Source organism: Bubalus kerabau, chromosome 5 (genome assembly GCF_029407905.1).
Source record: "Bubalus kerabau isolate K-KA32 ecotype Philippines breed swamp buffalo chromosome 5, PCC_UOA_SB_1v2, whole genome shotgun sequence".
In the NCBI taxonomy this organism is placed as follows: Eukaryota; Metazoa; Chordata; class Mammalia; order Artiodactyla; family Bovidae; genus Bubalus; species Bubalus kerabau.
In genome coordinates, this window is record NC_073628.1 from 75,685,661 (window position 1) to 75,710,641 (window position 24,981).

General features: G+C 42.2%; 1 protein-coding gene across 1 annotated transcript; it reads right to left on the bottom strand.

Annotated features, from left to right (window-relative positions):
• Window positions 1-277: 277 nt before the first annotated feature.
• LOC129654250 (heat shock cognate 71 kDa protein-like) lies at window positions 278-24,270 on the bottom strand. The gene is made up of 2 exons (XM_055583761.1): window positions 24,202-24,270; window positions 278-734 (listed from the first exon to the last, which is right to left on the bottom strand). The coding sequence occupies exons 1-2, from the start codon at window positions 24,268-24,270 to the stop codon at window positions 285-287; spliced, it is 519 nt and encodes a 172-aa protein (XP_055439736.1). The 3' UTR covers window positions 278-284.
• Window positions 24,271-24,981: the final 711 nt, after the last annotated feature.

A 24,981-nucleotide genomic window follows, 5' to 3' on the forward strand; every position in this document is an offset into this window, starting at 1 on the left:
TGCAGCCATGAAATTAAAAGAAGAGCTCCTTGGAAGAAAAGCTATGACCAACCTTGTTGTGTTAGTCACTCAGTCGTGCCCGACTCTTTGCGACCCCATGGACTGCAGCTCACCAGGCTCCTCTGTCCATGAGATTTTCCAAGCAAGTACACTGGAGTGGGTTGCCATTTCCTTCTCCAGGGGATCTTCCCAACCCAGGGATTGAACCCAGGTCTCCTGCACTGCAGGCAGATTCTTTACCAAGTGAGCTACAAGGAAGGCCCCCAAATATATACTAGGCTGGCTTAATCAACCTCTTCAGTGGTGGGCCCAGAGGAGGCACCACCTGATGGAGGAGCTCCACCACCAGGGAAGCCCCCAGGCCTTCCTCCTGGCATTCCCCCAGACATGGCTCCTGCGCTCTGGTACAGCTTGGTAATGATGGGGTTGCAGACTTTTTCCATCTCCTTCTGCTGATGTTCAAATTCTTCCTTCTCTGCAGTCTGGTTCTTATCCAGCCAGTTGATAATTTCATTACACTTGTCAAGAATCTTCTGTTTGTCTTCATCATTAATCTTGCCTTGAAGTTTCTCATCCTCAACAGCAGCTTTCATATTGAAGGCATAGGATTCAAGTGAATTCTTTGAAGACACCTTATCCTGCTGCTGCTCATCTTCAGCTTTGTACTTCTCTGCTTCTTGAACCACGCGTTCAATGTCTTCCTTGCTCAAGCGGCCTTTGTCATTAGTGATGGTCTAATCACTAATGACATCACTAATGACCAACCTAGACAGCATATTAAAAAGCAGAGACATTGCTTTGCCAACAAAGATCTGTCTAGTCAAAGCTATGGTTTTTCCAGTAGGCATGTATGAATGTGAGAGTTGGACTATAAAGAAAGCTGAGTGCCGAAGAATTGATGCTTTTGAACTGTGGTGTTGGAGAAGACTCTTGAGAGTTCCTTGTACTGCAGGGAGATCAAACCAGTCAATCCTAAAGGAAATCAACCCTGAATATTCATTAAAGGACTGATGCTGAAGAAGCTCTAATACTTTGGCCACCTGATGTGAAGAGCCAACTCATTGGAAAAGGCCCTGATGCTCAGAAAAATTGAAGGTTGGAGAAGGGGATTACAGAGGATGAGATGGTTGGATGGCATCACTGACTCAATGCACATGAGTTTGAGTAAGTTCCTGGGAGGTGGTGATGGACAGGGAAGCCTGGTGTGGTGCAGTTCCATGGAATGGCAAAGATCTGGATATGACTGAGTGGCTGAACTGACTGACTGACTTGCAAGACAGGCTAGGAGGAAGACCATGTGTGTGTGCTTAGTCGCTTCAGTCATTTCTGACTCTTTTCAATCTGTTGGGCTGTAGCCTGCCAGGCTCCTCTGTCCATGGGATATTCTCCAGGCAAGAATACTGGAGTGGGTTGTGTGCCCTCCTCCAGAGGATCTTCCTGACCCAGGGATAGAACCCACATCTCTTATGTCTCCAGCATTGGCAGGCAGCTTCTTTATCACTAGCACCACCTGGGAAGCCCAGGAGGAAGATCATGGAAAAAGAAAAAGGAAATCATCTAAAAAGAAATTTAAAAAGAAACTGAATTTTTACAGTTTCAGCTGTCAGCTCAAAGTATTGACCTGAGTGGTAATAAAGGTACGAAAACCATTCAGTAGTATTGTCAACACACATATATACATCTATAATTTCAAGCTGAACCCTGGAGTAAGACATAAGTTCTGCTCATAGAAAAGCTCTCGGTTGGTCTGAACATACTGACAAAGGGTTTGCTGGACAGAATGGGAAGTCTAACAAAAGGGCCAGTTAATTCCAGAATTGACTTCTTTTGCTGGCCTCAGATACTACCTCCGACTCAACATTGTTTCCAGTCTCTAAGAAAATCATAATAACAATAATTGCTAAACTCTTCCCCAAGTTCTGTTATTTACAAAGACTCTTATCAGTTCATTTGCTTCTGTGAGGTAGGTAGGGTCAGTACTTTTATAAAACCTGACAGACGAAGAAGTTGACTTCGGCAGCTCCCCCAGTGCAAAGCAACTGAATAAGCCACAAACTCAAGCCCTGGGACTCCAGATCCTAGTACGTTTTTTTCTCCCCCACTGAGTTGAAATGTCATGGAACATCTAGAAGCAAAGGTGCAGGTTTTGAGGTGGGCTGGTACATTCCAAGTGGAAACTGAATATCCCAAAGGGCTTTGATCTGAGTGGTCGTCCTAGAGAATTCAAGAGGAAGGATTCCAGCCTTTCACAGTCAGACTAGGCAGAGGGAGACAACTAACTTGATTCGTTCCTTTACTTTTCTCTTAACTATGTAAAAAAACATAGGCCTGGAGGGTTCCAAAGTAGTGAAGGCCAAACATTCTGAGTTCTTTTTTTCCCTCACTCTATTACTTTTTTATTAGTAGAAGCAATATAACAAAAATATGAGTATTTCTAGATTTTTCCAAATATCTGTTATATAAATTTCTAAGGTAGAATCACTGGGTTCAAAGATATGCACATTTAATTTCTGACATATAGTTAAAATGCTTTCCTTTGAATTTCTTTTATTTTTTGAATTGAAGTGTGGTTGATTTATAATACTGTGTCAGTTTCCAGTGTATAGCAAAGTGATTTGGTTATATATATTCTTTTTTCTATTCTTTTCCATTATAGTTTATTACAAGATCTTGAATATAGTTTCCTGTGCTATACAGTAAAATCCTTGTTGTTAATCTCTTCTATATGGTAGTATGTGTTGGTTAATCCCATTCATGCGTGCTTTTGCATTATAGATTAATATAAAGTTAACAGCAACAGTGAAAGAAAATGATTTCACACCTACAAAATATTTTACTATAAGGTCTCAGTTGAAAATGCTTATCTGACTAGTAATACTTTTCTCACCTAACAAGGTATATATGCTGCTGCTGCTGCTCAGTCGCTTCAGTCGTGTCCGACTCTGCGCGACCCCATAGACAGCAGCCTACCAGGCTTCCCGTCCCTGGGATTCTCCAGGCAAGAACACTGAAGTGGGTTGCCATTTCCTTCTCCAATGCATGAAAGTGAAAAGTGAAAGTGAAGGCACTCAGCCGTGTCCGACTCTTCAAGACCCCGTGGACTGCAGCCTACCAGGCTCCTCCATCCATGGGATTTTCCAGGCAAGAGTACTGGAGTGGGGTGCCAAAGGTATATATAGTAGTTGCTAAAGCTTGAACCGTATCTAGTTATAAGACAGTTCTAAACAGTGTTAGGTCAAAAAAATTGTCTGGCTGTTACTCTGACCAGGTAAAAATAGTCAAGCAATAGCTTGATGGAAACGGTTTTAAATTTGAATTTAAAAGTGAATAATCAAATTTTGCCTGGGATTGACTCAGCAATCTAGTTATTTTATAAAATTTAAATAATATTAATAGCTAATGATAGTTAAGTTTTTTGACTGCTTAGTGTGAGCCAGAAACTGTGCATTTACAAACATTATATAATTTCATTCCCGTACAGTTACATGAATGCCAATACTGTTACTAGCTACACACAAAAAAATGTAAAAAACAGACTGAGTGCCTAGGTAACTTGTCCACACTATACAGCTACTAATCAGCTGAGCTACCACTTGAATCCAGGGCTGTAGTGTTCCAGAGTCTAAACCTTTTACTATGCCCACTTGATTCAAACTTAGCCAGATCCTCTGTCTCAGTTAACTTCCTAATGTTCTGCTATATTCCTAATTCTGGTTATCAAACCCAAAGACAGCTTACTTTGGAAAGACAGAATTAAGTTAAATCAGCTGAGAGCAAAATGGAATACATACTAATAGGAAAACTTGCTTTATATAATGAGGAAGTTTGGCGCCAATCTGAGTAACCAGTGCATGACCAGGAATTGTATCAGAGTGATTCTTTTCAAATAAGAAATTAATCTTCTGGATACACTTGAATTCAAACATAAAAATGTATTACAAAGATTTTAAAATTGTGTGTAATAGGAAAAGACAAAAAATTTGATGGAGCCAGAAGAATAAATAAATTATGACAAATACATACAAGAAAGTACTGTGCAACCTTAAAAGAAATTAAACATATTAGTGTGTGCTAAGAGATCAGTCACCAAGACATATGCTGCTGCTGCTGCTAAGTCACTTCAGTCATGTCCGACTCTGTGCGACCCCATAGACGGCAGCCCAGCAGGCTCCCCCGTCCCTGGGATTCTCCAGGCAAGAATACTGAAGTGGGTTGCCATTTCCTTCTCTAATGCATGAAAGTGAAAAGTGAAAGTGAAGTCGCTCAGCCATGTCTGACTCTTAGCGACCCTATGGACTGCAGCCCACCAGGCTCCTCCGTCCATGGGATTTTCCAGGCAAGAGTACTGGAGTGGGTTGCCATTGCCTTCTCCACACCAAGACATATAGTTGTGTGAAAAATCAAAGATCTGACTAGCATGACCAGTATGTTACCAAGTCGATCTCAAAAGATAAACATACAAATTCATACAAAATAGAATATCACGGGGAAGAGCTACAAGATCCTGGTACTGTCTTTGAAGACAGCATACTTCAGGGTAAGCTACTATTTCTCCAAATATGTGCTTGGCCATCAATACACCCAAGTGTTGGACTGAGGTTATAGAATGCAACTCCTGGACAGCCTGCCCAGTGGATTGATTGTCTACAATCAGCAGGAACATTTCTAGGTGAAGTGCAAATTGCTTTCCCTCATGCTTGACCCTTCCAAGCCATAATGATAATTGCTGCTGTGTTGCAAGCTGGGCTTGTGAACAAAGCAAGGGTTAGCACCTTCCCCTCAGGAAAGCCACCAAGAAGTAGGGACTGCACACATCTGATTGTGACAAATACCTACCTTATCTGCTAATCAGTGCCCAGTAGTAGTATCTTGTAATCTCACCAAGGCAGAAAACACCACACCGCTCAGCTCAAAAAAAAAACAAACACATCAAATCTTCTGCTTCTATATATTCCCGGTAACAAATGAAATAGGTTCAATTTTAATCATATGAGCAGTCAATCAAATATCAAATTGAAAACAATGAGCTACAAAGAGCCTCCTCGAAGTCACTTAGCATTGATAAATTAGTAATGTATTATTAAATTATTCATATCTTTTTTCCTTCAGACTATAATGATATACTGTACACAGCACTGATAATTTACTTAGGCTGAGTCCATTCATTTAATTATGCCGCTAAACTTGGTAGGCCAATTGGTCATCATGAGAGTTTCCAGGCAAGCTAATCACAAATATATAGAACATGTTCCTTATTGTCCCCAGCGGCTAAGTGCTAAAATGCTATTTAGTGCTCAGAAGGTTAATGTCCTGCTTATGTAAATTGTCCAATTTAACATTCAGCAGCAGTATCATAAATTCTGGCTCCAGGATTTCATTAAACGTATGTTCAAACTAGTTGACCTTAAAGGTTAACAAGCACAAGTTAAACAGGACAATTATTTAACTCACTTCTTATCAAGAGACTGAAGTGTAGTAGCCATTTAATAGCTCTGCAGACTTCACAATTAGAATTCTTCGAAGGTCTCTGATAAAACGGCAGGTCATGAATTTTCATAAGGATGTCAGATAATAACTATTTATAGGCACTTGTTTTTCTTTCTTATAAACTTAAACTTTGATCTTAACATTCAATTAGAAATAAGTCCACAGAGAAGGACTAGGTGACTCAAGATGCTAGGGTTCGCCTTCATTTGGGTGTGCAGGAGGACTTAAAACCTCATCTGCCTTGTCATTCATGGAAATTAACATGAAAGTCAGGGCCTTACCATTAAGGGTGCAGAGCTCAGATGAAGCACAGAGCCCAACACTGAGAAACAACATTGCTCATTGGTGTGAGACATTCAACTGAAACATTTGATTTTTTTCTTAAAAGACCCCCAAATGTCTATTAACCTCCTGGGGAAAAAAATGCATTCACTTTTGCATTTATATTATGATGGGTTTTAATACAGTAGGAAGTTAGATCCTTCAAGATGTCCTTTTCCTCACCAGTCTGGTTTCTTCTCCTAGTCTCTTTGAGCATTATTTTTGTGAAATGGGAGCGAATCACTGGACGTGCTCAATATGGCTCTGCTCTCTACGCTGGGGTGAAGCTTGGAGCAAAGTCCCTGGGCTGACATTTCCACATGCTTCTCTGTGCATCAGGATCAGGCAGTCGCTTTGGGGATGCATTAAATTGGTAACCACACAATCTCAATATTGGACAGCCACTGTCCACCAGGAAAAGGCCCAGAAGTGTTCTCTCTTGCACGTTAAACTGTTCAGACTGCAGGCTCTTTGGAAGATAAAGCAGCAAATAAGAGCAAACGGGACTTTATTAATAAATCATGAGCTGAATTTCTGTCAGGAGCTGAAATGGAGAAAAAAACATGTCCAAATTGCCTGTGGGTATGTTTATGAGGGGTGTGATAAGTAATTTAAAAAATTTTGTAATTTACCTTTGGTTAAAGTAATTAGATGCAACGATAGAAAAGGAATAGATAGATAGATAAATGTTAAATAATATCTATGCTTGACCCAGTTCCTCTTTTGTGCATTCCTCATTTGCCCAGAGGTTACTTATTTTTAGGAGCTGTTTAAAAAAAAAATTATATAAGGAAGAAATATTTTCTAGCATGAAAATACGTGACAGTGTTTTATATCTTCTTGTGTTGCTCTTCATCCAAACTTCATCTTTTGAATATTGGCTTCAAATCCTGCCTGAAAGGGGACATAAATAAAGCGAAATGGCTAATGGACTAAAAACACTTATGATCAGGTTTTCATAACTAACATTATTGATAGCTTCTCCCTCGCAGGCACCCACATTCAGCGCAATATCCATTTCTAAAGTAAGATTTAAAGCCCTATTTGCAATAAAAAAGCTAGCACATGCAAATAAAGAACGCTAGAGTGAGGCCAAGAATGCACCCCCTCCCCTTCCCGAGAGATGGGGGAAAGACCTCTTTCCAAAGCAGAGCTGACCAGGGGGGACACAGAAACCTTTTTCGGATTTCAGACGTGGCTGTGCATTTAATGGTGCTCTGGAAAAGTCTTCAGGGACAGGAAATTGTTAAGTCCTGAATTTGGAAGCAACCACTGCTGTCTTCTCAGTGGCATTAGTATTTGCACTTGGCCAGATAAATAAATCTGCATGTCTGTACATTGAAACAATAACAAGATTGTCCTGCAGTAAACGTAGCACAGTGCAAATAAGGAAGCAGGCAAGACGGGAGTATTTTCAGGGAGTCTTGTGGTTTCCGTGTCCATTTTCATGCGACTTTCCTGTTGTCGTCGTTTTTCTTTTTACTCCAGGGATTTCTGTTTTAGAAAAGAGAGTGGAAGAAAAGCCTTTCCGATGCCTGGAAATTTATTGTGTGTTTAAAAATTTTTGTATCAATAACTCTATCTTTTAAAATATTCTATCTATAGTAACAATAAGAGGATACTAGCAAAGCAGAAAGCTTTTTATCTGCTTCTTGCTATTTAGACGTGATTTCAGTTCAGTTCAGTTCAGTTGCTCAGTCGCGTCGGACTCTTTGCGACCCCATGAACCGCAGCACGCCAGGCCTCGCTGTCCATCACCAACTCCCGGAGTTCACTCAGATGCATGTCCATCAAGTCGGTGATGCCATCCAGCATCACCCTGATGCTGGGAGGGATTGGGGGCAGGAGGAGAAGGGGACAACAGAGGATGAGATGGCTTTAGGTGGGCATAATTTTCTTCTCTTCTAGTTCTTATTGTTCCCATCTCAGCAGAAAAGAATTTTTTTCTTCAAATTCTGTACTTTATTATTCTAAAATAAAAACATTAAGTTCAGATTGACCTCAGGTGGCTTCAGCCTTCAGTGGCTCAGAGCAGGGCTTGGGCTCCAGGTCAAAGATTGAGGCTGGGTCATAGCGGTGAGAGCACCGAATTCCAGACACTAGATCAAAGGTCAAGGCCCCGGCCCTTCAGCTTGGCAGAAATGAATTTCCTCAAAGATGGAAAGTAGAGAAATAAGTATAGTATTTATTAGGAGGAAAAAAAGTACAGGAGATGTGGACACATGGACAGACTCAGAGAGAGTTGTGCTCTCACGACACTTACATGGGGCATTTCTTCTGGGTTTCCTTTGGCCGATCATTTTGATTTGCTTGGTTCTGAGTCCATATTTAGCATATCTCAGGATCCTCCCATGCGTGCATGTGCATCTCTTAGCCAAGATGGGTTCTACAGAAGGGGCATATGGGCAAAGCATCTCTTAACATCACTTCCCTTTCGACCTCCAAAGAGCCTTTCTGCGCATGTGTGGGTGGGGAGGTCTCCTGACTTGAGATTGAGAAATATGTGGTCTCAGGGTCCAGCCTCCTCTGTCAATTGTCCTGCTATTCTGTCTTGGAATTTCAGTCCACAGGGAATGAAACTCCAATTGCTTTACTCTTGGGGGGTGGGGGGCGGGGCGGGGAGGGGAGTATCTACCTCCTGCCTCAAGATTACAAAGAAAACTGTAAATCATGGCTTAATTAAATTAATTCAAAAGAGGATTGAGTTTGTGGGACTGGTATAGTTACTCAGGTCTACAGCTTCTATTATGGGAGAATCCCCTCCTTCAATTATATTGGAAATCTGAAAACAGTAGAATCCCAATATATGGTCCCCTTGGATCCCCTCCCCTCCTGGCATTGTGTATTAAAATACGAGAGATTATCACTTCTGTACTATAAAGAATAAGGATGGTTTCAAGCTATATAGCAATCAACAGCAAAACCTCTCTTCCTCCCTTCAGAATCACACGGTCCTGAAAGATATTAGTGACAGAGAAAAATGTTTTATACAGGAAATTGCAAAGATTTCAAGCCCAAGTATTGGGACTTAGTTGTGAGTCCCTATTATGGTCCTCTCTTTTGTCTGAATTTGAGAATAACAGAGAATGAAGAACGATGTGAAAAGGAGGATGTGACATGACTGCACACTGTTCATAAATGGCATAGTCATTGCTCAGAGGCAAGCTGAGGCCTCACTGCTGATGACAGACACCACCCAGATGCCAGATGCAACTGATGCTACCTGGGAGCAGGGGGGTGTGGGGCTGGGAATGATGAGAGAAGTGTGACCCTGCTCTCCCCACTCCCTCATCCCACCCACTTCCACCTGTTGAGCAAAGAAGAGTCAGCAGTCCAAATCACAAATCCAACCTGCTACAGGCCAGCACTAATCCGAACAGTGTCCATAATGGGAGAGACAAGGGGATACTCAAGGAGATATTCAGCTCAAGGGGATACTCAGCTCAAGGGGATACTCAAGGGGATACTCAGGTCATGGGACAGCTAGGGTGGTTAAACATCAGGAATGAATGGCGGCTAGGTGAAGAATGGTGGAAGGCATGCTAGCATAAGAGAAGGAAAGAGGTTGTCGTAAGTTGAAGTGTCTCCCCCAGAAAGGTCCGTTCAAGTCCTCATCTTTGGTCTCAGTGGCGTGAGCTTATTCAGAGATAGGGTCTAGGCAGATGAAGTCAAGTTAAGAAGGACTCAACAAGGCCCTACTGTACAGCACTGGGAACTCTGCCCGACGTCATGTGGCAGCCTGGATGGGAGCGGAAGAGGGGGAATGGATACATGTGTGAGTATGGCTGAGTCCCTTTGCTGTGCACCTGGAACCATCATAGCAGTGTCAATCGGTTACACTTCAATACAAAATAAGAAGCTTTAATAAAATAAAAGATAAGAATAATAAAATGGTGAGGTTGCACTGGATTCGAGTGTGCCCTGAATCCAATAACTGGTGTTCTTATCAAGAGAGAGAGATTCAGAGAGACAGAGAGAATGTCACATGATGATGGAGGCAGGGAATTGAGTGACATGTGTTCAAGCCAGGGAACTCCAAGGATGACAAACAACCACCAGAATTTAGGAGAGGAACATAGAACAGCTGCCTCCCTCAGAGCATACAAAGAAACCAACCCTGCTGACACCTCGATTTCAAACGTCTAGTCTCCAGTATGAGGAGAGAATACATGTCTGTTATTTTAAGCCATCTAGTATGTGGTAGGTTGTGTCAGCCCTAGGAAATGAATTGTTGTTCAGTAGCTCAGTCATGTCTGACTCTTTACAACTCCATGGACTGTAGCACACCAGGCTTGCCTGTCCTTCACTGTCTCCCAGAGTTTGCTCAAACTCATATCCATTGAGTCTGTGATGCCATCCAACCATCACATCCTCTGTCTCCCCCTTCTCCTCCTGCCCTCTATCTTTCCCAGCATCAGGGTCTTTTCCAATGAGTCAGTCCTTCTCATCAGGTGGCTGAGAGATTGGAGCTTCAGCTTCAGCATCAGTCCTTTCAATGAATATTCAGGACTGATTTCCTTTGGGATGAACTGGTTGGATCTCCTTGCAGTCCAAGGGACTCTCAGGAGTCTTCTCCAGCACCACAGTTCGAAAGCATCAAACTACTACAGGTAGGGACTTGACCTCCTTCCTTTCTCCCAGTTCCTCCCAGCAGTCCACTGGGCCAGAATTTGTTCTGGTATCTTTCATACCCTCCTGAACAGACCTCTCAGACCAGCTGGCACTGATGATACTAAATGCAAGACTCACCACTCAGAAATCTCGAGGTCCTTTCTCAAATTGGACCTGCCTCTCAGTCAGCAAGGCCACTGAGATTTGATTTTGTTCTAGTGTCTTAGAATTGATTTTGAACTTCTATTAATTTCTCTTTCTATCCCAAAGTTAAAAAGAAGTTCTTAGCTTTTCTCCTTATCCCATTTCTTTCTCTAAAAACAGTCCTTGGCTGGCTTGGGCCCACTTTCCACTCATCTTCTAAAAGTTTACCAAATATCATACTCTTTATGGTTGGTAGGAAAAGGCAAATGTAACTGTTTGATCACATTTAGAGCTTAGGTTTGGAGCTTAGACACTTTTGATGGAGTTTAAGTGAAAATGAATCTGGCAGTTTCTGTTAGCCTATCCCCAGACACTACGTCATTGTCTCCTGCAGGGCTGATGCCTAAGAGCTTTTCAGACAAGACTCCCTGGCAGCAGCACTCAGTTTAAGCTTAGATAATCATAAGCATGTCAATTTTGGCAACATGTGCAATTGCCACTATCTGTAACATCCACAAATTACAATTAATGACTCCAAAAGAACAGGGTTTGGAATTATGAGTGGCAGACCACTTCGTATTAGGTTTCTAATGCTCATGACTAGTCCAGGGTTGGATTGACATGACATGAATAGCGGGACTAATTTTTATCCCCAGTATATAATTATTCAAACTAAGTCACTAATGACACAGCATATATACATGTTTATATCTACTTGGCACCAGTATAATTACTCATATACTGTATCAGTTCAGTTCAGTTCAGTCGCTTAGTCGTGTCCGACTCTCTGCGACCCCACGAATCGCAGCACCCAGGCCTCCATGTCTATCACCAACTCCCGGAGTTCACTCAAACTCACGTCATATACTGTATACATAAGTCTTATAATATTTTTTCCCCAAAGAATTCTTTAAAATTGTTGTTTATTTTTTACATGATTTTAAAAGTTACTTTCATTTACAGTTATTACAAAATATTGGCTATTTTCCCCACATTGTATAGTACATCCTTGATCCTATCATACACCCAATAATTTATGCCTTCCCTCCCCCCGCTCACACTGGTAACCTCTAGTTTGTTCCCTATATCTGTGAATCTGCTTCTTTTTTTGTTTTATTCACTAGTTTGTTGTATTTTTAAGGGTTCACACGTAAGTTATATCATACAGTAGTTGTCTTTCTCTGTCTGACTTATTTCACTTAGTATAATGCCCTCCAAGTCCAACCATGTTGCTAAAAATGGCAAAATGTTGTTCTTTTTCGTGGCCGAGTAGTATTCCATTGAAGATGTGTGTGCTTCTTTATCCATTCATCTCATGATGAACACTTAGGTTGCTCCCATATCTTAGCAAGTGTAAATCTTGCTGCTATGAACATTGGGATATATGTATATTTTTGAATTAGTGTTTTTGTTTCTTAAAGAACTCTTTTCAACTATTTAAGGGGAACAAAATACTTTGTTGTATAATTTCCACTTTGCTAACTTTCCTGACTCTGCTTCCAAAAGTCAACTATAGTTAACAGCCAAAGCATTTCATGGAACTTATAAAATCATCAAACCCTTCACAACTAACAAGGGAGGTCTCATTTACTTAAATTTAGGTCTATAGTTGTGCAAATGAAACATAGATTTAAAGGTCTCCTTCTGCTGTGTAAGTTTTCCTCAATGTGTAAAATTGAATACTCTTTGCCATTAACAGGGGGTGCACAGGGATTCAATAAGAACAGCCTGTTATTTCAGGGGCTTCTAACTAGCTGAAGGGAGAGAGAGAAACAGAATCATGAGCATTCTTTTTGCTTTGCCTATGTGGCTCTTTCCCTCTACTTCTTCTTTTTAGTCTGTGTTGGGTCTTCCTTGCGGTGTTCAGGCTTCTCTAGTTGTAGCTTAGGGGTTTAGTTGCCCCAGGGCATGTAAGACCTTAGTTCTCTGACTGGGGATCAAACCTACATCCCCTGCATTGGAGGGCAGATTCTTAAAGGCTGGACCACCAAGGAAATCCCTCTCCTTTCCTCTTATAAACCTCCTTCTTATACCTCACAGATTAGCCACCTGGTAGACAAACAGACATTAAGTGAAGGCAAGCATGAAACCATTGAAAGCTGTGATATGAAAGAATGAGTGTGAACTTGGAAGGCTGGAAATCCTAGCACATCACTTTGTAAGCTGTGACCTTTGGCAAAGAAGTTTATTCATTCATTCAACAAACATACAATGACCACCCACTCTCAGCTGACCACTGGAGTTATGACAATAAAAAAGTCAGGTATGGGCCCTTCACTCAAAAGATTTCACTCTATTTAACTATCTTCATTGGATAAGACCCTGATACTGGGAAAGATTGAAGGCAGGAGGAGAAGGGGATAACAGAGGATGAGATGGTTGGAGGGCATCACCGACTGGATGGACATGAGTTTGAGCAAGCTCTGGGAGTTGGTGATGGACAGGGAAGCCTGGTATGCTGCAGTCCATGGGGTCGCAAAGCGTTGGACATGACTGAGTGACTGAACTCAACTGAACTGAACTGTCTTCTCCAAAGCTCAGCTTCCTCCTCTGTTAATTCAGTGTAATAATAACACCTAATTCATGGAGAAAGTAGGAGGGAATGGATGAGATACAATCTGTGTGCAGGAATTATGAAGCCCAGTAAAATTAGCTATTATTTCCACTGAATAGGAAGTTCTTTAAGAGTAAAAAGTATTTGCTATTTACTTTGGTATCCCCTGCACCTTGACCAATGCTTGGCATTTAGTAGATACTTAGTGAAAAAAATGATTGTATGATTATGAACACCAATAGAGATCAAGTTACTCACTTCCTCTTCTGCTCTGCACAAATGATACAGCACTTTGAAAAATACACCAGGTGAGAGCGTGTTATGTTCATCTTAGTATTCCCCTCACCCTTCCTTACCTGGCATAGTCACTGGAGCATAGAGGGGGCTTGGAATTTATTTGAGAAAAATGTCTGTCAGTTAATAATCATTTCAAATAAAAAACTTAAGCAGGGAGGGGGGAGGATCAGCACTCAGCCATGTCTGCTTTAAGCCCCCTACAACCTGCGTCCACCACAGCCCTCTTCACTGGCCAGCTACCAATACTGTAGATTTTAGCTTCCACTTTCTTTTTTTTTTTTGGCCGCACCACATAGCATATGGGATCTTAGTTTTCCCATTATGTAAAGATTTTAGAATCAGCCCTACTTAGATTTGAAAATGACCCTGCTACTGCTGCTAAGTCACTTCAGTTGTGTCCGACTCTGTGCGACCCCATAGACGGCAGCTCACCAGGCTCCCCCGTCCCTGGGATTCTCCAGCCAAGAACACTGGAGTGGGTTGCCATTTGCTTCTCCAATGCATGAAAGTGAAAAGTGAAAGTGAAGTCGCTCAGTCGTGCCCGACGCCTAGTGACCCCATGGACTGCAGCCTACCAGGCTCCTCCATCCACAGGATTTTCCAGGCAAGAGTACTGGAGTGGGGTGCCATTGCCTTCTCCAGAAAATGACCCTAACCACGTCTGTTAGCATATAAGAGATTGGGTGGACATTGGTCAAGGTTTCCCTGTGAAAAGAACTCCTAAAAAGACATTCAGAAGATGTGTGAGGGGAATTTTAGGGGAGAGAGTATAGCCTTCAGAGAAAATAACAGACACACAGGACTGAAAATGGGAAAGATGGAAAATTTGTGGAACAAATCCAGCATGCTTGAAGAGTAAGTCAGGAGGAGAGTGGTTCAAGATGAGGGTAAGAGGTGGGCAGGGCTAGGCTGGGTTGGCAATTTCTGTGCTTGACATTTGGGGCCAGAAAACTCTCTGATGTGGAGTTCCATCCTGCGCCTTTGCTTTCTGTTCAGTCACCAAGTCGTGTCTGACTCTTTGCGACCCCATGGACTGTGGCATACCAGGTTTCTCTCTCCTTCACTGTCTCTCAGGGTTCATTCAAACTCATGTCCATTGAGTACATAATGCCATCCAACCATCTCATCCGTCGTTGCCCCCTTCTCCTGCCCTTATTCTTTGCCAGCATCAGGGTCTTTTCCAGTGGGTAGGCTGTTTGCATGAGATGACCAAAATATAAGAGCTTCAGTTTCAGCATCAGTCCTTCCAATAAATATTCAGGGTCCTGTGCCTTGTGGATGTGTAATTGCCCTGGGTCTCCCCAGGACACCTCTCCCCTCTGATCCTCTGCTTTTGCTCCTCTCTGTGGTACCTAGATAACAGTATTTGATATACATTTCCTGAGTTGTTTTGCAAATGTGAAAACCCTGGAACCAAACTAAAGATGTTAACTACTTGATGACCTGAGCACACGGCCCCAGGCCTCCTAGAGCCTAAGGACTGATACCCCTGTGACTCCACACTACTTTCTCACCATCAGCCAATCAGACAATTGTGTAGGATCTGATCTGTGACCCGGTGACATTCCTGTCTCATCTGGCTTTTAAAAGTGCTTTGTTGAAACTCTTGGCGGGGGAAGGGGAGTATGTGCGGAACTCAAGGATGTTTTTGCCTGGGGGGTAGGACGGAGCATCCCAGGTGGCACAGGGCTAAAGAATCCACCTGCTAATGCAGGAGATGTAAGAGACGTGGGTTTGGTCTCTGGATCTGGAAGATCCCATGGAGTACGAAATGTCAACCCACTCCAGTATTCTTGCCTAGAGAATCCCATGGACAGAGGAGCCTGGCAGGTTACAGTCCATGGGGTTGCAAAGAGTGGGACCTGACTGAGCACACACACATACCCTGATGGCTTTTTAGGGCGTGAGCCACCTTATCTCCTTGCAAAGCCCTGAAATAAACATTTTCAGCTCCAAACTCCAATGTTTCAGCTTGCTTGGCCTCACTGCGTGTTAGGCATATGAATTTGCATGAACAGATGGTTAGCAGCACAAGCACTAGATGCCAAGAGTCTGCCTCAGTGGGGTGACCACAGCCATCTCCACATACCACCCAAAGGCCCCTTAAGAGACAAACTTCTGAGGCTGAGAAGCACTGGGCCCTAGGTCGTGGCAGGGTCTTGCAGGTCACACAAGGAAGTGTAGGAGATCACTGTGACCTGACTTGCATTTTGAAGAAACTACTATCTGCTGGATCCATGCAGAGAGACCAACTGGGTGGCCATGGTAAGGAGTCCACTCAAGGGCAATGGAGGTTTTGACTAAGGTGGTAGCAGTCAGATGGACAAAAACTGGTAGATTCAAGGGATGTTAGGGAATAGAATGCAAGTAGTATTAATAATCTTGCCTTGCATCTTTTTTTCTGACCATTTTCACTGTTCTATTGGACTCTACTCATGCTTGAGGAAGAATCAGCAGAGGAAGTCTTCTTGTTAATACCTGTCTGATTTCAATTGGTTAGGTCCTTTTTCTGACTCAGGAGCCCTCCTTGCTTATTACTTATTGCTATAATTCCTAACTGTGAAAGACTGTGTATTTTCTTTTGAAGTGAAGCCGAGGACATACATGCCCCTTTTGATTATCTACCTGTCTTTTCTGGAGGCAGAATTAGCAGAAGCTTGTCGAAGCAGTTCCCATCTTTCCATTGATCCCCATTTTACAAGGAAACTCAGGGAGAAATCCCAACTTTTTAAAGGGAAAAAATAATTACCATTGGTGAGTCTACCACAGTCTGAGCACTTGCTGAAGTCAACAGAATTGCCTTCTGGTTATGTCACAGAAAAATCAACAGTCGTCAGACTATATTTATTACCCTATTTAGTGGATTTCAGCAACAATCTCATTATGACCCCCCTCACACAGTATAAGGTCTTTTCCATTAGTATAAGGAGGAACAAAAGGTCAGAGCTATCCTGCAATGTCCACCCACTAATTAGAGAGAGAGACCCTTTACTCAGTGAGGCTGAACATAATTGGGCCATTACCTAATCCCATTATAAAATAAAAAATACACAATTCCATTTTTGTTGGTTTTTCTATCAGTGAGACACAGATCATCAATGGATATTCAAGGTGCAGCAAGACTATTAATGATGGGTTTTCTAAATGTGAGATTCCAGCTCGAGGATGCTATTACTATGCCTCACATTAAAGAAACTGAATGGACAAGTCACCATTTGGGACCTACTTCTGATCCAAAGCCATTGTAAATATCTAGTCTTACCATGGTGAACCCTATTCAATGGCAAGTTCAGGAAAAAATACTAACACTGAGAGGAAAACTCTTCAGTAAAGGCACCAAGATTTCCTTAAAGCCAACCATATTCCGGGAGCAATTTAATAGCACTCCTTCCAAAATAATCTGTGGGTAAATATGTGCTGTGCTGTGCTTAGTCGCTCAGTTGTGTCTGACTCTTTGCGACCTCATGGACTGTAGCCCACCAGGCTTCTCTGTCCTTGGGATTCTCCAGGCAAGAATACTGGAGTGGGTTGCCATGCCATCCTCCAGGGGATCTTTCCGATCCAGGGTTCAGTCCCTGGGTTGGGAAGATCCATGGGTAAATATACACAGAGACAAAGCCATGGTACTTACTTCAACCTAGAGCTGTATGAACACGACTAGATTAGGACCTGGAAACCTGATCTCAAGTCACTAGAGAACCACTAGCTTCGTGGAGATACCTTCTTCTTTGGTGGTGAAGCTAGCTATGAATTCTTTTGCAAGCTCCCACATTCTCCACCCATTCCTCATCTTCTGTGCAAAATCAAGACCTAAGGGCACTGAGTTCAATACTGTTGTTGTTGCCAAATGTTGCCCAGTTTCCATCTTAAAAAACTTAAATTTCAAGTTTTCTATTTTCATACAAATGAGTCTATTGGAAATCACAAAATGAACCAAGTTTGAAATAAAATTAGAAAAGCAAGTAGGCGATGTACTCTATCTTACCTCAAGAAATGTTTGTGGTAATAATGGTCATTTTTCATTTGTTTGTGACAATGACTAAAATTAGACTTGATCAAAAAAGGACTATCCCTACTTTTTTTTAAGGAAAGTTATGTCTATTTAATACCACAACAGCTTCTCAAGGCTGTTGTTCAGTTGCCAAGTCATCTCCAACTCTTTTCAACCCTATGAACTGCAGCATACCAGGCTTCCCTGTCCTTCACTATCTCCTGGAGTTTGCTCAAATTCTTGCCACTGAGTCAGTGATGCTATCTAACTATCTCATGCTCTGCCACCCTCTTCTCCTTTGGCCTTCAATCTTTCCCAGCATCAAGATATTTTCCAGTGATTTGGCTCTGTCAATCAGCTGGCCAAAGGATTGGAGCTTCAGCTTTAGTATCAGTCTTTCCAATGAATATTCAGGGTTAATTTCCTTTAGGATTGACTGGTTTGATCTCTCTGCAGTCCAAGAGACTCTTAAGAGTCTTCTCCAGCACTATAGTTTGAAAGCATAAATTCTTTGGTGCTCAGCATTCTTTATGGTCCAACTCTCACATCCATACATGACTACTGGAAAATCCATAGCTTTGACTATATGGACCTTTGTCAGCAAAGTGATGTATTTGTTTTTTAACACACTGTCTAAGTTTGTCATAGCTTTCCTTCCAAGAAGCAAGTGTCTCTTAATTTCATGGCTGCAGTGATTTTGGAGCTCAAAAAAATAAAATAAAATCTGTCACTACTGCTCAAGCTGTGTATATGCTAAGTTACTTCAGTCGTGTCCTACTCTTTGCAACCCTATGGACTGTAGTCCACCAGGCTCTTCTGTCCATGGAATTCTCCAGGCAAAAATACTGGAGTGGGTTGCCATACCCTTCTCCAGGAGATCTTCCTAACCCAGGGACAGAGTTTGCATCTCTTGGGCTTCCCTTGTGGCTCAGCTGGTAAAGAATCTGCCTGCGATGTGGGAGACCTGGGTTCAATCCCTGGGTTGGGAAGATCCCCTGGAGAAGGGAAAGGCTACTCATTCCAGTATTCTGGCCTGGAGACTTCCATGGACTGTAGAGTCCATGGGGTCGCAAAGAGTCTGACACGACTGAGTGACTTTCACTTTCACTTGTGTCTCCTACATTGCAGGAGGGTTTTTTTTTTTTTGTTTTTTTTTTTAACTGCTAGCGCCACATGGGAAGCCCACTCAAAGCAGTGGAGTCCAAAAAACTGGGAAGTTAATATTTCAGTAGAGCCTGAAAAGGACACCTTCTTAGCCATGGAGAGGCAACTTGGTGCTGAAGAAAGTATACAGAGCTGGGAGTCAGGCCTACGAGTGCTGGACAGTTCCTCTCCCTTCGTGGTCTTGGTCATAGTCAGTATCAACCCTCTCAAGTCTCATACACCTAAGGCTTTGTCAGGCATTAAAATTCTATGATCGGGGACTTCCTTGGTGGTCCAGTGGTTAGGTCTCCATGCTTCCATTGTCAGGGGCACAGGTTTGATTCCTAGTTGGGGAACTAAGATCACACAGAGCCATGTGGCCAGAAAAAATTTAAAAAGTATTAAGAGAAAAAGAATTCACAAGATTACATGCTTCTTTTAATCCTCCATGGCTGTATATGACCCTGAGAGGGAAAAGAGAAACAAATCCCCTTGCTGAGAAATGAGAGGTTGGCTTTTGGTGATTTGTCCCCTAATCTCTCTCTTAACTAGAGAACTCAGTCTCCAGACACTGCATACTAGCGTCCTTTTCTGCACAGACCTGGGATCATTCTGAAAATAGGCATGTTTTTCTCACACCACCAGGCAGCAAGTGTTCAGAACAAGACTGAAAGGCTAGACAAATTTCTCCATTGTCTAAATGTCAAGATTGTTGTTATGACCCATCTGTAAATCAGAGATTCAGAAAACAGAATCCTGGTTTTCTATGACAAAGAAGTCTGAGGACTGAGTAGTGAATTATGCTACATGCTGAGTCCATATTTTGAACCCAGCAAGTGCTACCAATCCCCATAAATTCAATAAGAAATAAACACTGAAAAACTCTGTAGGGTAATAGCATCAGTCCTCTGTGTTTAGCATCCCTTCCAGGTACAAAAAGGAAAACACATTCAGTGTTGAAATGATGCAGTGAAATGGCAGAGAATCTGAAGACAAAATCCTTATAATATGACATTTTGTAGAGAAGTAATAAATACAACTATGCTCCAAATTATATTTAATTATAAACATAATTTTTTCTTTATATGCATCCTCTCCAAAATGATTACAGTGAAATTTTATTTTGTTGTAAAAATACAATAAACTCCATTTTGAAAACATAGAAATAGTAAGGAAATCTATGCAAGCTGAGAAGTCACTCCAGTTTTAATTTTTATTTTTTCAAATGTTATGCATATATTATGACTTGGACTTGTTGTGCCAAAAATTTACATGTTTTTTGCTAAGCACAGGAAAGGTGGATATTATATTACAGCATTCAAATGCTCTCTTACGTGTGTGTGCGTGTGTGTATGTGTGTGACATCATGGGGCAAATGAGAAGATTAGGAATAAGATCCACAAAATCCCTGCCTTTAGTGTCATAGCCCTTGGCATTATATGAATAGTTGCCTACAGTACTTTATATGAATATTTATATGAATATTTATATTTATATGAATGTTTGCCTACAGTACTTTATTGTGCAATTTACAAAAGTGAGACAGGTGGCTTTAAAATAACTAGTTTAAAAACATTATATCTTTGCAGATAAAGCTGACTGTGATCATCTTTACTGAATCATTGGGATGGTGTTAAGGAAATTATAATTACAGATTCAATAAAAATAGAACTTAAATACAAAAGACTCTGTACTGTGTGTTCGGTTGCTCAGCCGTGTCCAACTCTTTGTGATCCCATGAACTGTGGACAACAGAATGCAAAAGACTAGAGATCTCTTCAAGAAAATCAGAGATACCAAAGGAACATTTCATGCAAAGATAGGCTCGATAAAGGACAGAAATGGTATGGACCTAACAGAAGTGGAAGATATTAAGAAGAGATGGCAAGAATACACAGAAGAACTGTACAAAAAAGATCTTCACGACCCAGATAATAACGATGGTGTGATCACTGACCTAGAGCCAGACATCCTGGAATGTGAAGTCAAGTGGGCCTTAGAAAGCATCACTACGAACAAAGCTAGTGGAGGTGATAGAATTCCAGTTGAGCTATTCCAAATCCTGAAAGATGATGCTGTGAAAGTGCTGCACTCAATATGCCAGCAAATTTGGAAAACTCAGCAGTGGCCACAGGACTGGAAAAGGTCAGTTTTCATTCCGATCCCAAAGAAAGGCAATGCCAAAGAATGCTCAAACTACTGCACAATTGCACTCATCTCACATGCTAGTAAAGTAATGCTTAAAATTCTCCAAGCCAGGCTTCAGCAATATGTGAACCATGAACTTCCTGATGTTCAAGCTGGTTTTAGAAAAGGCAGAGGAACCAGAGATCAAATTGCCAACATCCGCTGGATCATGGAAAAAGCAAGAGAGTTCCAGAAAAACATCTATTTCTGCTTTATTGACTATGCCAAAGCCTTTGACTGTGTGGATCACAATAAACTGTGGAAAATTCTGAAAGAGATGGGAATACCAGACTACCTGATCTGCCTCTTGAGAAATTTGTATGCAGGTCAGGAAGCAACAGTTAGAACTGGACATGGAAGAACAGACTGGTTCCAAATAGGAAAAGGAGTACGTCAAGGCTGTATATTGTCACCCTGCTTATTTAACTTATATGCAGAGTACATCAGGAGAAACGCTGGACTGGAAGAAACACAAGCTGGAATCAAGATTGCCGGGAGAAATATCAATAACCTCAGATATGCAGATGACACCACCCTTATGGCAGAAAGTGAAGAGGAACTCAAAAGCCTCTTGATGAAGGTGAAAGTGGAGAGTGAAAAAGTTGGCTTAAAGCTCAACATTCAGAAAACGAAGATCATGGCATCCGGTCCCATCACTTCATGGGAAATGGATGGGGAAACAGTGGAAACAGTGTCAGACTTTATTTGTCTGGGCTCCAAAATCACTGCAGATGGTGACTGCAGCCATGAAATTAAAAGACACTTACTCCTTGGAAGGAAAGTTATGACCAACATAGATGGCATATTCAAAAGCAGAGACATTTCTTTACCAACAAAGGTTCGTCTGCTCAAGGCTATGGTTTTTCCTGTGGTCATGTATGGATGTGAGAGTTGGACTGTGAAGAAGGCTGAGCGACAAAGAATTGATGCTTTTGAACTGCGGTGTTGGACAAGACTCTTGAGAGTCCCTTGGACTGCAAGGAGATCCAACCAGTCCATTCTGAAGGAGATCAGCCCTGGCATTTCTTTGGAAGGAATGATGCTAAAGCTGAAACTCCAGTACTTTGGCCACCTCATGCGAAGAGTTGACTCATTGGAAAAGACCCTGATGCTGGGAGAGATCAGGGGGCAAGAGGAGAAGGGGACGACAGAGGATGAGATGGCTGGATGGCATCACTGACTCGATGGACGTGAGTCTGAGTGAACTCCGGGAGTTGGTGATGGACAGGGAGGCCTGGTGTGCTGCGATTCACGGGGGCACAAAGAGTCGGACACGACTGAGCGACTGATCTGATATGATCTGATCTGAACTGTAGCCTTCCAGGATCCTCTCTGCATGGGATTTTCCAGGCAAGAATACTAGAAGTACATTGCTGTTTCCTCCTCCAGGAGATCTTCCCAATCTAGGGATCGAACCCCTGTTGCGTGCTTTGCAGGCAGATTCATTACCACTGTGCCATCTGGGAAGCCCACGTACTACACACTTCTATTTATATGAAGTTGTAAAAAGGCAAAACTAGGGTGTCTAAATGGAGTTCGGCTGTTGTTAGGGCCTGGTGGCGGATTGAGGGGATCTAATTTAAAGGAACACGAGAACACTTTAGGGTAGTATCTTAATTATTGCGCTGACATTATTCTATTCAAGCACTCATTAAACTGTACTTTTAAAATTGGTTAGTTTTAGTGCATGTAAATAATACCTTAATAAACATAATTGAGGAAGAAATGGACAAGATTTGCCTAAACCTATTTAGGCTTTTGACGCAAGACCTTAAGTTCTGGAGAGGGTACAAGTGGCAGCATTTACCATACATGGTAAAAATTTCATGAACGATCTGTTGCTGCTAAGTCGCTTCAGTCGTGTCCGACTCTGTGGGACCCCATAGATGGCAGCCCACCAGGCTCCCTTGTCCCTGGGGTTCTCCAGGCAAGAATAGTGAAGTGGGTTGCCATTTCCTTCTCCAGTGCATGAAAGTGAAAAGTCAAAGTGAAGAGGTTCATTAACTGGCATCTTCCTTGTTTATATTCTTGATGGTTGGTGGGATTTTGTTCACTCAGTCCCATAAGAATATAATCTCCATAAGAAGAATGTCCTAGCTTGTCTTGTTCTTAGCCTTGAAGTGAAAGCTGCTCAGTCATGTCTGACTCTTTGCGACCCCATGGACTATGCATTCCATGGACTTCTCCAGGCCAGAATACTGGAGTGAGTAGCCTTTCCCTTCTCCAGAGGATCTTCCGAACCCAGGGATTGAACCCAGGTCTCCCGTATTACAGGCAGATTCTTTACCAGTTGAGCCACAAGGGAAGCCCAAGAATGGTGGGGTGGGAAGCCTATCTCTTCTCCAGAGGATCTTCCCTGTCCAGGAATCAAACCGGGGTCTCCTACATTGGAGGTAGATTTTTTACCAACTGAGCTATCAGGGAAGCCCCATTCTTAGCCTTAGGCATATCTTAAGCACTTAGGAGAGCATCTGGCATATAAAAAGTATTCCCCAAATATTTTTTGATTGAATCAAATCAATAAATACATAAGATAATTTCAGATTCCAGTAAGTGCTAAAAGGATTCTTATAAGGAAGATTTTCAATTAAATTTACCTGAACGAAGTATTTTCTGTATGGTGAGTCCAAATAATAATTTTGAGATATTAATTTATGTTTTTCTCTCTAGACTCCTCTTCCTCTTTATTTTTTAAGAATTATTTATTTGGGCTTCCCTGGTGGCTCAAATGGTAAAGAATCTTCTTGCACTGCAGGAGAACCCAGATCGATCCCTAGGTCAGAAAGATCCCCTGGAGGAGGAAATGGCAACCCACTCCAGTATTCTTACCTGGAGAATCTCATGGATGGAGGAGCCTGGCTGGCGCTGCAGTCCATGGGGTAGCAAAGAGTGGGACATGACTGAGCAATGAACACTTTCACTTAAATTTTCAATTAAATTTGGCTGAACAAAGTATTTTCTGTATGGTGAGTCCAGATAATTTTGAGTCATTAATTTGTGTTCTTCTTTCTAGACTCTTCCCTTCTTTTTATGTTTTAAAAATTATTTATTAATTTACTTTAGAGGCAATCATGTGGTATTCTGGATCTTAGTCCCCAGTCAGGGATGGAACTCGAACCCCCTGCAGTGTAAGCTCAGAGTTGTAAACATTGGACTGCCAGGAAGTCCCATCCTCCCCTCTTTTTAGTTGCAAGCAGGTAACTTTGTATTTTACTGACCCTGAGACTTAACAGCCTGATAAGCAAGTTGCTGGGAAGAGAGGGGAATACCTTTCAGTCACAAAGGAGAGAAGGGAAATATCCTGTGGACTGGAAATAGGGAGTTACCCTAAGGTAGCAGCAAGGGAATGCCATGACTGTATTAGAAAGTATCACCCTCAAGCCAGCAGACCACTTTTGCCAGGTGAGATGGTCCCTAGCCTAGATTGCTACAGGATTTCATAGTTGCTCAGTGAGCCCATGTCTACCAAAAACAGACTCTTGAGCTGTATCTGAATTTTGCTCCTTTCACTAGCTGGTGATCGGATGAGCTCCATCATGACTGCATCTCCCTCTTTCCCCCAGTTACCTACCCCCTGAGACCTCTAGATCATCCATTTTCACCCAGACACTTGTCCCGTGCTGCTCGGAAAATCTCTGATCTGATGCACTCTCTCTTCTGCCACCGTCTCAAACCCTCCTCCTGTGCCATACATCAACCAAATCCTGCTGTCAGTGAATTTCCTATGTCTCAACTTCTTCCCTCAGGATTCCTTTTACATCCTCTTCATCTGAAATTTGACTGACCTTAGAAATCTCTCATAGGGAGGCTGCTGTTTTTGTTTTTTTTTTTTCCCTGTCACACCTGAAGTAGCCAAAGTATTTTTCCTGCTCCTCTTTGCCAAACCTGCTTCTCCTTTTTAAAAAGCATGTCTTCCTGGGACTTCCCTGGTAGTACAGTGGATAAGGATCTGCCTGGAAAGGTAGGGGACACAAGTTCAGTTCCTGGTCTGGGAAGATTCCACATGCCATGGAGCAATCAAAGCCCGTGTGCTGCAAATCCCAAAGCCTGCGTACCTAGAGCCTGGGTTCCGCCACAAGAGAAGCCACCACTGTGAGAAGCCCTCTCACCACAACTAGAGAAAGCAACAAAGACCCAGTGCAACCAAAAATAAATGATAAACATTTAGAACCACACTTTCCTTAAACATTTGCTCCCATTCACCTTGCTTTGTCATCCTTCAGTCTCAGCACCTCATTCATCATGG